The sequence below is a fragment of the Pteronotus mesoamericanus genome, unplaced genomic scaffold, assembly GCF_021234165.1.
Source record: "Pteronotus mesoamericanus isolate MK-2021 breed Mesoamerican mustached bat unplaced genomic scaffold, CSHL_Meso_final contig_177, whole genome shotgun sequence".
Taxonomy (NCBI): domain Eukaryota; kingdom Metazoa; phylum Chordata; class Mammalia; order Chiroptera; family Mormoopidae; genus Pteronotus; species Pteronotus mesoamericanus.
In genome coordinates this window covers 1938761-1953688 of record NW_026555073.1, presented here as the reverse complement: position 1 = coordinate 1953688, position 14928 = coordinate 1938761, and the positions used below count along the sequence as shown (strand labels likewise).

The window sequence follows — 14928 nt, the reverse complement described above, 5'->3', positions numbered from 1 at the left end:
ATCTACCTTTTGACCCGGCAAGTCCACTTCTGGGAATTTATCCTAAGAATCCTGAAACACCAGTCAGAGAGAATATACACACCCCTATATTCACTGTAGTGCTATTTATAATATCTAAATTCTCTCTATTTTTATCCCAGTAAAGGAGAGTTATTAGTATTTGAAATACTATGTGTTACATATAACCGTTTACTTATCACTCTTTTTACCTTCATTACTCCTTCTTGAATCTCACAATATAATTACTGATATGCAATATCCGCTGCTTCCTACTTTATTTTAGTACTTCAACGTCAGAAAACATTTCAAGTTCTCGATTTATCCAATGCATTATTTCATTTACATAATTTTTTCCTGAAAGATAAAAATATGGCCTCTGCTTTAGACTACTAATTTTTCTTTGTGCTGAAATTGTGGTGAGATCACAATTGAATATTTAAAAAAATATTGTGAAATCACTTGAGTCACATTGACTTTTGTAGGCAACATGTTTGTTTTTCATGTCTGTCAGTAAGTCATTAAGAGCACATAAAATGAATGTTTTTAATATATATACTCATGCTGTGTAAGTTTTTTTGATATTGTGACAAATGACTATGAGAAAATTTAAATAGTAATAAATACATATGTCAGCTGATTCTCCTGGTTAACATTATCACATTACAAAAGGTATGCAATATTCACAGTACCTTGAAAAACATCCCCTATGTGAACTCTCGGTCAAGTTCCAAAGTATGTCATCATCTGGTGGTTATAGTTGTAACTCTCTGCCACAAAGTAAAATAATCTTTATTATATAGATAAATTATTTATATTATATATACATTACTTTATATGTAGCTTTACTTTATCTATCTATAAATATAGGTATATATATATATATATATCTTCATAGAGAGAAAGCTTCAGTTTTACATATAGGTGTATAGCTTTACTTTAAGCTTCCTACACAACCCAAACACACAAAAATAAAACTTGACTTTGAACAGCATTTGTAATAAAGAAAATGTCCAATAGAGCTTTCAGTGCGTGAACAATTGTGTTTTAAAGAGGAGAAGATTTCTCGCTATCATGATGTGCAAAGAATCAAATTAGAACTCATTTCCTCAGGACCACGTCAACGGGGCTAGGTGAATAAAGTTATCTCTTACGTGATCTTTTAACAAAACAATCTTCTAAATTTATTTTGAGTTGAGGGACCTTGGCGTCAATGACGTATATGGTCTGATAGCTTCTATTTCTAGTTCAGTTACTGTTTAAATCTTGTGGAAAAGATCCATTTGATCTTTAGCATAAGCAAATTCATAAAGATTGGTGGAGAAAAAAGGGAAAAATGGGATCAATATTTCCGTGTAAGCCTCAATTTAGAAGTTCTACAACATTGCCTGATAGCTTTAATCAGATGGTCTTATCTGTCTTTGTTAGACGTCAAACAATTCACTACTGTAAATATAAGGAACTGGTAATGAATAGCACTAATTTCAAGTAGTCATTATGGCTTTAAGCTCTATATCCTTGAAGGGTGTGAGCCTGCATAATTTTTAACCAGAAGCAATTTTAAATGGGAAATATAACATCAGCCATTAAAACGAGCAGGTGAATTAGAACCAATATAAACTTTAATCTATTTTGAATGCCAGCTCCATGCTTATAAATTTTGTTGGCAGCTTGTGCAACTGAAAGAGCTATAGTGGCCTGGATTCTCACCACACATCTATCACCGTAACAGATGAGTGGTGTATGCATGGAATGGAATTATATTCTGTAGAGTGAAAAATTTGAGCATATGGCGAATAAATATTTGGGTGTGATTATAAAACGATGCACGTGTTTTCTATCTCATAATACAGTCAGTTCACAGAGGATTCAGGGTTGTTACCTAGACATATTTTTTCTCTAATTAGCATTAAGAAAAGCGATCGATCTTTCTCTCCCCCCTCCCTCCTTTACTCCATCTCTTCCTCCGTCTGGGTTTCTTTCTTTCTCTTTCTCTTGTTTTCTCTCTCCCTTCCCAGCGAACCACTACAGCCTTTGTACCATTTTTCCACCGTTTGTAGCTTTCACTTGGTAAATTTGAATATATTTTTAGTATTCCATGATGTTTCCTCCGTTGGATTTTTAGTTATATCTTCTCTGTCATTTTTAAGTGGCTGCTCTAGATTATATATATATATATATATGTATATATATATAGATACACACACACACACACATATATATATACACACACACACGTATATATCTCATAGATATCATATATGTGTGCATATATATACCTTATTTCATATATATATATATCTTATTACAGTCTACTTTTAGAAAAGTATTCTACTACTTTATAATCAATAAAACCTTACAAATATACTGAGTCCAGTGTAAATAATACCTCTTTTTATTACAAAATCTTTTATCACAAAATCATAAGCATGTCATTGTGTAACATAACACTACCACACTTAAGCGCACCATTGGACATTTTAGGTGAAATATTCAAATTAAAACTATAAATTATTACACTCACATCATTACCCTACCAACCACACTCAAGGAGGCGTTACTTCTGCCGGACCCTGTATATATTTTTAGTTACCCTTTTTCTTCTTTTTGTTTTTGAGTCATATACTTTACTTCTGAAACTGCTATTGACTCTTACTGCATTGTTATTTTTTTAATTCGGTCAATACTTTTTTATGAGATTTATATATATATATATATATAAGTGGGCATAAAAATATGGTCATATGTGTATGGATTTTATAACATCTCTTTATAGTTACTGACATATTTACCCTTTTTGATGCTCAATATCTTCCCAGAGCCCCACATTTCTATCTAGTATTATTTGTCTTCATTCTAAACAACTTCCTTTATTAATCCTTTCAGCACGGGTCTGCTAGAGACAAATTCTCTTTTTTTCCCCTTCTGCAAATAACTTTTTTATCTTCATTTTTGGAAGCTCATTAGAGAACTCTAGGTTGACAGCTCTTTCTTGTCAGCATTTTGGAGATGTTTTATTTTAGCACTTTAAAAACTGTTTATTTTGTCTCTATTTCTAATGAAAAATGTGCCATTACTCATTGCATTGTTCCCTTTATGTGGTATATTGATTTTTTTCCCCTTTGGCTCGTTTCACGATTTTATCTTTATCTTTCAGTTTCAGAAATTTGAGTATGATTTGTGTAGTTGTGGTTTTCTTTTTATTTATTCTGCTCAGGCCTTTTTGGACTCCAAGATTCTGGGTACTGCTTTCTTTGATTTTGGAAAATGAGTATTCATTTTCTTTTCAAATATTTATTTTGCTTCACTCTCTCTCTCTTCTTCTTTTTCTTGACTTCAATTACCCGAATGTTAGAATGTTTAGTGTTGTGCCTCAGATCTTGGGTGCTTCCTTCTGTTTCTTACCTCCTTTATTTACTTATTTTGTTAGATTTCACTTTGGAAATTCATCTTGATCTGTCTACTGCTCATTGCTGTCTCCTGTCTGCTCATTTGCCTATTGAAAGACTTCTTTACAGTCGTGATATGTAAAAAGAACAATTGAAGTTAAAGCAAATAATGTTTATGCCCAGAAGAAAGCAAATCCTTTCTTCCTTCAAGGTGCTAGTGTGAGAAATGGAGACGTTCTACTGTGTAGTGGATCTGAGACTACTGTTTGCTGTTCCTTTTTATTTTTTAAGATTTTATTTATTTACTTTTGGGAGGGAGGGGAAGGCAGGGAGAAAGAGAGGGAGAGAAACAGCAATGTGTGAAAGATACAGGGTTGTCTCTCACACGCCCCCCGACTGGGGACCTGGCCCGCAACCCAGGCCTGTGCCCTGACTGGGAATCAAACTGACGACCCTTTGGTTAGCAGGCCAGCGCTCAATCCACTGAGCCACACCAGCCAGGGCTCTCTTTACTAGAATTATTAAAATATACTTAACATACAATATTGTGTTAATTTCAGAGGTACAACATAGTCATTCAACATCTATATATACCTTAGGAAGTGATCGCCGTGATAAGTCCAGTAACCATCTGTCACTGTATACAGCTATTATGACATTACTGACTATTTTCTCTGCTGTGCATTACATCTCTGTGACTTCTTTGTTTTATAACTTTAAGTTTGTACCTTTTAATCTCCTTCACCATTTTTTAAAAAATTCAGATTTGTTTCACCGTGGGCTGGGCTTCACCTGATTTGAAATTAGAAGACAAACTTTCTCCTCATCAGGACTAAGGAATTAAGTGCTAGGAAAGTTTTCTCTGTGTTTTCTTTTTCTTCTTCCTCTTCTTCTTCTTCTTCTTCTTTTTTTTTTTTTTTTTTTTTGCAGAACTCATGGACTTGTGATTCACTAGTGGGTTTCTCTCAGCTTCCCTTCTACAAGTACCACTCTCTGTGCTTAATGTAAGACTCGGCGTGTACATGATGTTACATTTCTCCTTTCTTGTCTTTAAATTTCAGCAGGGCCTGTGCGCCAGTAATATAATGCAAGAGCTTAATATCAATATTCCCAACATTCCCCAGTGGTAACTGGACTCCATGAGGAATCCTAGAACATCTGTCTGTTTTCTCTGTACTCCCTCGCTCTGACTTCCCATTTCAGGTAACCTGAAGGGTCTGCACCTCAGAGGCCTTCTCCCTCAGATCTCTCGCCTTGACTACAATCTTTCCCATGAGCACCTGGTGAAAGAAAGCGTTTAGGAAAAAAACTGATGCGAATTTAAAGCCTCTTTGTCCCTGTTTCTGAAATTACACAGATAATAACTCCTATGTTAGTTCACGCTCAGCCTTTAAAATGTGTGCAAATTTTTTGCCTATTATAATCTGAACTGCATTTTAAGAAAAAACCCTGACTGATGGACAGATAGAGAGATCAACAGATGTCTAGGTGGATAATAATACAAACATAATAGGATGCTGATTGTAGGATCCAGATATTTCTTACGTGGGTGTTAACTGTAAAAGTTTTCATCCTAGCTGTGTATTTAAAACTGTTCATGATGAAGTGCTGGATTAAAGTCTAGCTCTATGGCCACTCTCCCACGCTTAGGCCAAATGCAAAGCTGTTGGGGAATAGAACAAATTGGGGTTATTTTTCGCCACTACAAGTCTTTAAATGGGTTAAATGTAGGCTGCTGTAGTTTGGGCCTTATTCTTGTTATTGAGGGATGAACAACATTTGCTTTTTCTTTCTAACTTCAGGCACTATATTTTGGCTCTGATCCCAATGGACATGTCACAGGAAATGTTGTTAATTATATCCACGTCAATGGTTAGGATGTAACCGAAGACAGATCCCACTGGCTGCCACCGTGAAACCAGATCATCGAGGGGCAGGTGCTGACATAAAAGAAAATGAATTATTTCACGACACCTGCCACCTGGAAGATGGGCACTCAAGTCACAAAGTTCATCTCCTGGAGAGCTGGGGACTACTGGCACAAAGCCCATCCCCCCGGGGAAGATGGGTCTCCTGTTGGAAACGCTATCTCCTCAGAAGCTGGGGGACACGTGACTCAGAACCCATCTCCCTGGGAGCATGAGGGACTCAAGTCTCCAAGCCTATCTCCTGGTGAGAAGGGGGCCCATGTAACAAATTCTTCCCTTGGCAACAAGGGGGACTCATGTCTCAGGGCCTCTCTCCTGGGAAGCTGGAGGCTCATATCAAAAAGCTCATCTCCCTGGGAACATGGGTGACACCTGTCTCAAATCCTATCCACTTGGGAAGATGGGGGACTCATGTCTCAAAGCTCATCTCCCTGGGAAGATAGAGGGAGTCACTTCTCAGAGCCCATCTGCTAGTAGTTGGGGGACTCTTGTCTCTAGCCCTACCTTCCCCTCATTAGAGGCAGGGTGTTGGCAAGGATGGAGAGGTGAAGCGAACGCACTGATGAAGGGAGAGCTTTGTGAACTTCTCTGTGGATGAACGAGGGCCGTCCATTCCATGATGTTTAGTACATTCCTTGCGATTGCCTCAGCTGCGCTACTTAAACTTCTAAGAAGAATGACACACTTACATCGCTGTTCAAAAAAATTGGGAAAGAAATCTATGGCCCCATCTATATTATTCCTGATGTTATAACCATCAATGCATAAAATAACTTAGACGCCAAATATATCTTCGGCAAATTAGAACTATTTGAAGACACAATAATTAGTAATAGTCTTAATACTTCTTATATTACATAATAATTTCCAATAAATGTCAAATATTATAGATTATGATTATTTTACATTAATGTTGGAATTTTGTTAATATTCTAAAATCTTTTATTCATTTTTTTTATACAGAATACTTTTTAAAATTCAGAACATATTCTGATACCCTAAGGTTCAGATGCAAAGAATAGTTTTATGAACCTTTAGGGCAAAAACAAAGTAGGTTACTGAGAATTAATAGCCTATTCAGAACCCTACCTAGGTTACTGAGAATGAATAGCCTATTCAGAACTCTACCTAATATATATTTGATGTAGAACTTATTTCAAGAGAGTGTAGCAAAACTTTTTTGGAATAATGTTTTGTTATATAAATATGACCCAAAGCAGCGTTTGAAGAGTTCAAAATTTTTAAATATTTTGGCTACAAAAATCTATATTTAGAAACAATAAATTGTGCATAGAGTTCATAAACTTTTTTATAAGTACTTTTTTTTATCATTTTCAATATAAATACTGAAAAAATATACTCATTCCACTACACTTTCTAATTCAAACAAATGGGTATATATTCTTGTTATATTCTCGTATCAGATTTTATGATCTTTTGTTCAGAACAAAAAAATATCTGAATTAACTTTTAATGCTGTCTAGCTATTCCTTAGTGAACATTCTCTAACCCTTTTGCCACTATAAATCTATCCAATATGACTGTTATTTTGCAAATACCTTCAGAAATGTTTTCCTTTATTTCTTTTTACATGATCTGTCTTGTGTAATGAATATATTATAGCTCTATGTTTTGTTCACCAGCCATTTTAAGACAAACAAATATAACCCTTGATTTTTCCCTTTCCCCAGGTAAATCTGTGTGATTGTTATTCAGTGAAATAAATGTAACGGAGGTCGAAATAAATAAATCCAATTTTTGGAACATGGAGTCCGGTGATATTTACACCTAGGAAGAGAATTCTTAGAAGCTGTCAAAAACAATGGCCTGGAAAAACAGAATAGTGAGGAAGGCATTGCCGACCAAGGTAAATTATTCCATATATGGGGGAATGGTAAAAATTACATATGTGTTTCAATGCAACATCAATTTTGCTTTGTTGATGAGCAAAAGAAATGTCGACAATGACGCATAATTTCTTTGCTGCAGATTCAAATATAGACAGAAAACAAACAATAGGTATATGAAATGATGAGTAAGAAAGAATACTTTCTATAAGGCTTTATGAAATGCGAATGACTCTGAGAAAGGGGGATATATTCTTTTTCATTCTACCCAATGAGAAAGGGACATACGCTATTTCTATTTTAAATCATAGTGTTAAAGGTTTGGGACCAATACAAAATACTTGAGAGCACAGAAGACAAAATGACTTTCAAACTTAAAAAAGAAATGCCTCTAAACAAAAATTGTATAAATGTATTAATAGTTTTAAAATAATATTAAATAAATCATGACTATCTCTTGCTTATATCATTCTTAAAGTTTTGCTAAGGTTAATAGATTGTGATATAAATTGTAACCCAGAAAGTTGAGGTTTTCGCCAGACTAAGTCCAGGAGATACGTTGGATAATAATATAAGTTAATTTACTGTAACAAAACAGACAATATAACTATTTGAAAATGGTGACTTGGGCCCTGGCTGGTGTGGCTCAGTGGATTGAGCACCGGCCTGCAAAGCAAAGGGTCAGCGGTTCAATTCCCAGTTGGGGCACGTGCCTGGGATGTGGGCCAGGTCCCCAGGAGGGGGCACTTGAGAGGCAACCACACATGGTTGTTTTTGGTTCTTTCTCCCTTCTTTCAGCTCTCTCTAAAAATAAATAAATAAAATATTTTAAAAATTTAAAAAAAGAAAGAAAATGGTGGCTTGGGCGGCGTTAGCATTTCGCACTTGTCCACATAACCAACCCAGGACGACACTCTAGAAATAGTTTTTCTTCATAATAACACTTGTTTCCATTAAACAAAAATGTATTCTTTTTTTTTAAAAAGAGTTTATTTATTTTTAAAGAACATATAAGGGAGGGAGAAAGAGAAGGAGAGAAATTTTGATGTGAGAGAGAAACATCGCCTCGACCATAGACCAAACCTGCAACCCAGGTATGTGCCCTGACCAGGAATTAAATGGGCAACCTTTACTTTGCAGAATGACCCCAACTAACTGAGCAACATTGCTCAGGGTCAAAAATGCATTATTTTTTTTAAAGATTTTATTTATTTATTTTTAGAGAGAGAAAAAGCGAGAGAGAGAGAGAGAGAGAGAGACGGAGAGAAACATCCGTGTGCGGTTGCCTTTTACAAGCTCCCCACTGGGGACCTGGCCCGCCACCCAGGCCTGTGCCCTGACTGGGAACCGAACCCGCGACCCTTGGGTTCTCAGGCCAGCACTCCATTCACTGATCCACACCAGCCAGGGCTCTTTACTGTGTTCTATTTTGGAGACCAGCACACGGGGTTTTCTCCCTGACGAGGCAAAAATGATAAACCTCTGGGCGTCCACAGCCTTGTCCCCACCCCCCAAAGCCAACCCTAGGGCCGCCATTTTGGCTACCCCTGTGCGCACGCGGGGCGCCGCCCAAGGTTCCATTCAGTTGCCAGGCTGCCAGGTTCTGGGGACATTATGATGTAGCAGCCAGAGAACTTGGAAAGAAATAATAAGCCGGGAGGGCAGCCAGCAGGAAAGGAGACGAGCGGTCATAGCCGAGGGACGCACAGCCGAGGGGGCTGGAGGAGCTCGCGCGGCCGAGAAGGGAGGCGGACGGTAAGTGGCCAGTACAAGGGGCGGGGGTCGAAGGTTTCTGGAGGAGAACGTGGCTGCCCGAGGGGAGGGGCAGGGGAGCCGGGCGACAGGAGGGCAAGGGACCGGCTCAGGGCCACACAGCCAGGGCCGCGGACCGCACGGGGGTGGGGGGTGGGGGGTGGCGGGTGGCGGGCGGAGGAGCCCAGAGCGCGCCATGGGGACCGAAGGAGACATGCCTGGGGCCAGGGCCCTCGACGCAGGCTGCAGAGGACGTTGGTCGCGTCGGACACCTCGTACGCCGGCAGCCTGTCCGCTTTGGGGAACCAGTGTCACCCCGTAAGTTGCATTTGAAAACAGCCAGTAGGTGGTTCTCGATGTATCCTTCTTCCAGTACTTAAGCTTAGTCTGACGTTAGCTGCCGTTGCTTGACTTAGGATTCTTCGATAGGGGTGTTATTCTGAGACTAGGTTTTGGGGTCAACCCTCCACCATCTTCTGTTAATACTCCTCAAGTGCAGAAAACTACCTGGTCTTATTAGCCACTAAAATGCTTGAGTAACAAAATCATTTTAAAAGTAAACCGAACAAGTTTGGGTAGGCAAGAGGATTGAAGGTCCGTCAAAGGAAAGAGTGTACCTTGGAGAGTCTGTCTGAAAGAAAAGATGAGACATTCAATTCTTGTAGAGAAGTTTAGACTGAGCTGATGAGTTCTTAATGCAATCTGGTGTAAAAGTTTTATACTTTTGGTTAAAAAAAAAAAAAATCCTTCCCAAAGCATGTGAGCTTGAAGGGCACATGTTTTTTCTTCAACTAGAATGTAAGCTTCCCTCAATTTGAACGCTAGTTGAATCTCATTTCAAAAGATTCAGAACAGCCCGATTTCTTTTGAGTTGCATCTGTGTATATTATCAGCTTTGATCGGCCTTTCATGTAAAACCGGAATCAGCAGAGAGAATATTTGAGAACACCTACCCTGGTATTTGGTTATAGTGTCTGTTTTATACCACTTTTTACAAAATTAGCTTTTATAAATATATAACTGTAATACTGTACTTCTTCAAACGCCCAGTTACCACTTCCAAATGTATCATACTAAGAATTTTAAACCTTATCTTTTTATAAGGTATCAGACATGTTCACATTTATTTTGTTGAAATAGAACAATCTTGCTTTTTCTGTCTACTGAACAGTGAACTCCTGCTTTAAGTGTATATGTTGTATGTATTTTAATTTTTAAAAGATTTTCTTTATTTATTTTTCGAGAGAGGGAAGGGAGGGAGAAAGGGAGGGAGAGAAACATCCACGTGTGTTTGACTCTTGCGTGCCCCCTCCTGGGGACCTGGCCCACAACCCAGGTCTGTGCCCCGACTGGGAACTGAACTGGCGACCCTTTGGATCACAGGCCGGCGCTCACTCCACTGAGCCATGTCAGGCAAGGCATTCCTATGCAGACATACATATATGTGTATGTATATATACATATCCAAATATCTGTATACATATACCAACATATGTAACCATAACAATAAATACTGGATTACTCTACTGCTTAAATAAGCCTATGTATTTGGCAGAGTTATTAAGACAAGTCAAAGCCAGAAAGAAGGCTTAGGACTCCTCGATATTTCCAAAAATAAATCCAGGCATTTGAAAAGAAATCTGAGGCCATTGACTAAAATACCGCACGCGGCCTTGTGCGATCTCAAAGGGGACGCGTTTTTTGACATGAAGTAGACTGGCTGTAAGGACACATATTCTGATCTGACTTCCTTTCCGAGGACAGCAATCCTTCCAGTACCCCTTAGATTCTGCTGACAAGCACCTTGCTGTATTCTGAAGCATTACTGCCCGGGGCAGACATGCGTGTACACACCAGGCGCATCCTGTGTGAAATGCCCGTGCAGAACGTGGAGTGGGGCAGCGAGCTGGTCGTCGGTGAGGGATGCGGAAGTGGTGCCAAAGGCCAAGTGGTGCCCACCCTTTACTTGGAGACAAGAGGCACAGGGGCCGACTAGCCTTCATCTCTTTTTCAAAAATAACCGTGTACGATTTCAGGGGCCATCTGAGAAGACTTAGATGGCCATCAAGAGCTCAAGTCCCCACCAGACTGTTCATTCTCAGACTTATTAGGAGCCACCGAACTTCGTGAGTTCCATTTGGTTTTTATGGGCTTATAAAATGTCGACTCTGTTTAATGTCTTAAAAAAAATAATGTGCTTAAAAGTTGAGGAAGACAAAGCACAATGCCATGACATTAGGCGGCCAGCAGTAGGAAGAGGAACATACCAAATAATATCTCATTGTACTCACTGCCTTTAGAAAAATAAACAAGTAGACAGAAAGAGAGAGAGAAGGAAGCAAAGGAAGGAAGAGGGAAGGAAAAATAGAAGGATGGAAAGAATGAGGGAGGGAAGGAAGGAAGGAAGGAGGAAGGAAGGAAGGAGGAAGGAAGGAAGGAGGAAGGAAGGAAGGAGGAAGGAAAGAAGGAAGGAAGGAAGGAAGGAGGAAGGAAGGAGGAAGGAAGGAGGAAGGAAGGAGGAAGGAAGGAAGGAAGGAAGGCCCTGTGTATGTCCTTCTTGGAGAAGTGTCTGTTCGGGTCCTTTGCCCATTTTTTAATTGGATTGTTTGTGTTCCTGGAGTGGAGTTGTGTGGGTTCTTTATGTATCTTTATGTATTTTGGAGCTCAAACCCTTGTCCAAGGTATTATTGGCAAATATTTGCCAATATTTTGTTGAGGATTTTAGTGTCTAAGTTCATGAGCAATATTGACCTGTAGTTTTCTTTCTTTCTTGTGTCTTTATCTGGTTTTGAGATTAGGATGATGCTGGCCTCATAAAAAGAGTTTGGGAGTCTTCCCTCTTCTTGGATTTTTTGGAATAGTTTGAGAAGGACAGGGGTTAGCTCTTCCTTAAATGTATTGTAAAATTATCATGTAAAACTGTGCCGGGAGTTTTGTGTTTACTGCTTCAATTTCACTAACTGTTATCAGTCTGTTCAGACTTTCTGCTTCTTTTTGATTCAGTTTTGGAAGATTATATGTTTCCAGAAATTTGTCCATTTCACCCAAGTTTTCAAATTTCTTGGTATGTAGTTGTTCATAGTAATTTCTGACAATCCTTTGTATTTCTGTGGTATCGGTTGTAATTTCTCCTCTTTCATTTCTGATATTATTTATTTAGGTCTTCTCCCTTTTTTTCTTGATTGGTCTGCATAAAGGCTTGTCGATTTTGTCTGTCTTTTCAAAGAACCAGCTCCTGGACTTATTGATCTTTTGAGTTGTTCTTTTAGTCTCTGTCATTCAATTCTGCTTTGATCTTGATTATTTCCTTCCTTATACTCACTCTGGGCTTTGTGTGTTGTTGTTTCTCCAGTTTTTGTAGATGTAGTGTTAGGTTGTTTATTTGAAATGTTTCTGTCTTTTTCAGGGAGGCCTGTATGGCTATGAACTTCCCTCTCAGGACCGCCTTCGCTGTGTCCCATAGGTTTTGGACTGTTGTGTGATCATTTTCATTTGTTTCCAGAAACTTTTTCATTTCTTTCTTGATCTCATCATTAAGCCATTCATTGTTTAATAACATGTCATTCAGTCTCCATGAATTTGACTGTTTCTGAATTTTTTCCTTGAGGTTACTTTCTAGTTTCGAACCACTGTGATCTGAGAAAATGCTTGTTATGATTTCAATTTTCCTGATTTTGTTGAGGCTTGTTTTGTGGTCTACTTTTGAAAATTTTCCATGTGCACTTGAAATGAATGTGTATTTTGCTTCTTTGGGGTGAAAGGTTCTATATATGTCAGTTAAGTCCATTGGATCTAACGCATCGTTCAGTGCCACACTATCCTTCTTGATATTTTGTTTGGAAGATCTGTCCATTGTTGACAGTGGGGTGTTGAAATTGCCTCCTATCAGTGTATTGCTGTCTATATCTTTCTCGAAGTTCTCCTAGATTTTCCTTATATATTTGGGTGCTCCTGTGTTGGGTGCATATGTTTACAATGTTTATGTCTCCTTGATGGAGTCTACCCTTGGGTATTATGAAGTGTCCTTCTGTTATATATATGTATATACATACATGCATACATGTCTGTGTGTATATATACACATAATATATACATGTATATATGTATATATATACATGTATATATTATGTGTATATATACATGTATAATATATTATATATAGTTAAGGTATGAAAAACTCAGGAATAGTACACCCACATGCTTTTTGCCAAAACTAAAGATCCAAGTTTTTATGAATGAAAGCATTCTTCAATTTAGTAGATCTTTGCCTTTTTTCACAAACAGAACCCAGGATGACTTCTCCTACTAAGGAAGAAAGTGATCCAGCTGATAACACTCTCAAAAACTCAGACGATGAGGCTCCAAATGACCGTAGTACAGACAGAGAGCCTTCCCTTGCTGAACGTGGTGTGATCGCTGAGGTCGATAGCGCCGCGGTGGACAGGGAGCTCAACATACCAGCTGGCCAAGAGCACGCTGTTCTTCAACCCCCAGAAAATGATGACCTTGCATTAGAGAAGAATCAACAAGATCCTCAAGAAGATGTAAAAGAAGAAGACTCTCATCTAATTGAGATTCCCGTCCCTAGTAAAAGGATCTCATGCACATCAGGATTAGGGAGAGTTCCCCCTGTGAATATCCCACCAGTTAATGTTGCCGAAACCAGTCCCTTAACTCCCTTACCTGATAGAGCAAGATGCAACTCTGGAAACACACTGAAGGGATCTATAGGCATCTATTACGTCAACATAAGTTACAAAATCCCTTTCCACTTCTCAGTTTCATGGAGTTTGCCATTTACTAACATTTGTGACAAGCGAAAGATGTTTCTTCGCCTGGTGTGTGAGGGATATTTCTCTCACGTTGTAGGTCATCGTAATACCACGTGGGTAAAGCCAAAATACAGAGCTTTTATCACAGGCTCAAACATTCCCATCCGCGCTGAGAGAGCCATAGTATTTCGAAGACCCCTGAGGGTGCAGTTCTTCCACTCCCTCAGTGAGAGAATGGCATCCAGAAAAATGTCCAAATCAGTGAATGCTAAAGAGGAGAAGTCTCCGCAGACCCCACCGGAAAGCCCAGTTAATAAAAAAGGGTGTGAGGACCTTTTGAGGGTGATGATCACACTCACTGACGCAGGGTGGAAGTACCTGTGTCCCTTTTGTGGGAGCACTTTCAACAGCTTGATCGAATTGAGATTGCACGCTTGCAACTTCCTGGATGATTAAGTTCAGTTGGGGTAAATTTCTTTCAAAATTTAACTTCTAAAATTCAAAATCTGGCTACCTAATTGATCCAAAATTGCACTAGCATAAGTTTTAGTAGGGTTAGATGGAGTTGCAGATAGAAACACAAAACAATAGGATATATTAAAAAGACACATATGGAGAAAGAAACAGCTAAGGAAACCAGTATAAAGCATCAGTGCACCAACCCCTTGATCTCTATTTAGTCAGCAAGTGAACTAAGAAAATGTTTGTATTTTATTAATATCCATTTCTGCTGATACAAACATTGTTCATAACATCACATGCCAAGTTTACAGGATCTGGCGACAGCAAACATACTAAGGGTTAGACGAAGCCCTGCCAGGTGTTTCTAGGTGCTTTGTTCAATTTAATATCTCAAATGTTCTCCATAACGTCAATAAAACCATTTTAAAGACATTCTAAGTTTCATTGTGTGATTACAACTAGGTAACAAATATTGTGTGTAGAGAAAAAGGTCCAAGTATTATAAGCATGCTATGTTTAGAGGGCAATTTTGATTATTTACAATAAAAATTAAATTTATAAAATAAAATAATGTGATAGAAATAAAATAACTTGAGATAAAAGTGAATATTAAACTGGCAGCAGACAACTAATATTTTCTTTTTTAAAAAATGATTTTATTACTTTATTTTTAGAGAATGAGAGGGAGAGAGAAGTACGCCCCCCACTGGGGACCTGGCCCACAACCCAGGCATGTGCCCTGACTGGGAATCGAACCAGCGACCCTTTGGTTCTCAGGCCT

The 14928-nt window shown here is 38.5% G+C and overlaps 1 protein-coding gene across 1 annotated transcript; it reads left to right on the top strand.

The window, feature by feature from the left end:
• Window positions 1-13205: 13205 nt before the first annotated feature.
• CPXCR1 (CPX chromosome region candidate 1) lies at window positions 13206-14141 on the top strand. The gene has a single exon (XM_054566622.1). It carries the CDS (start codon window positions 13206-13208, stop codon window positions 14139-14141), a length of 936 nt encoding a protein of 311 aa, XP_054422597.1.
• Window positions 14142-14928: the final 787 nt, after the last annotated feature.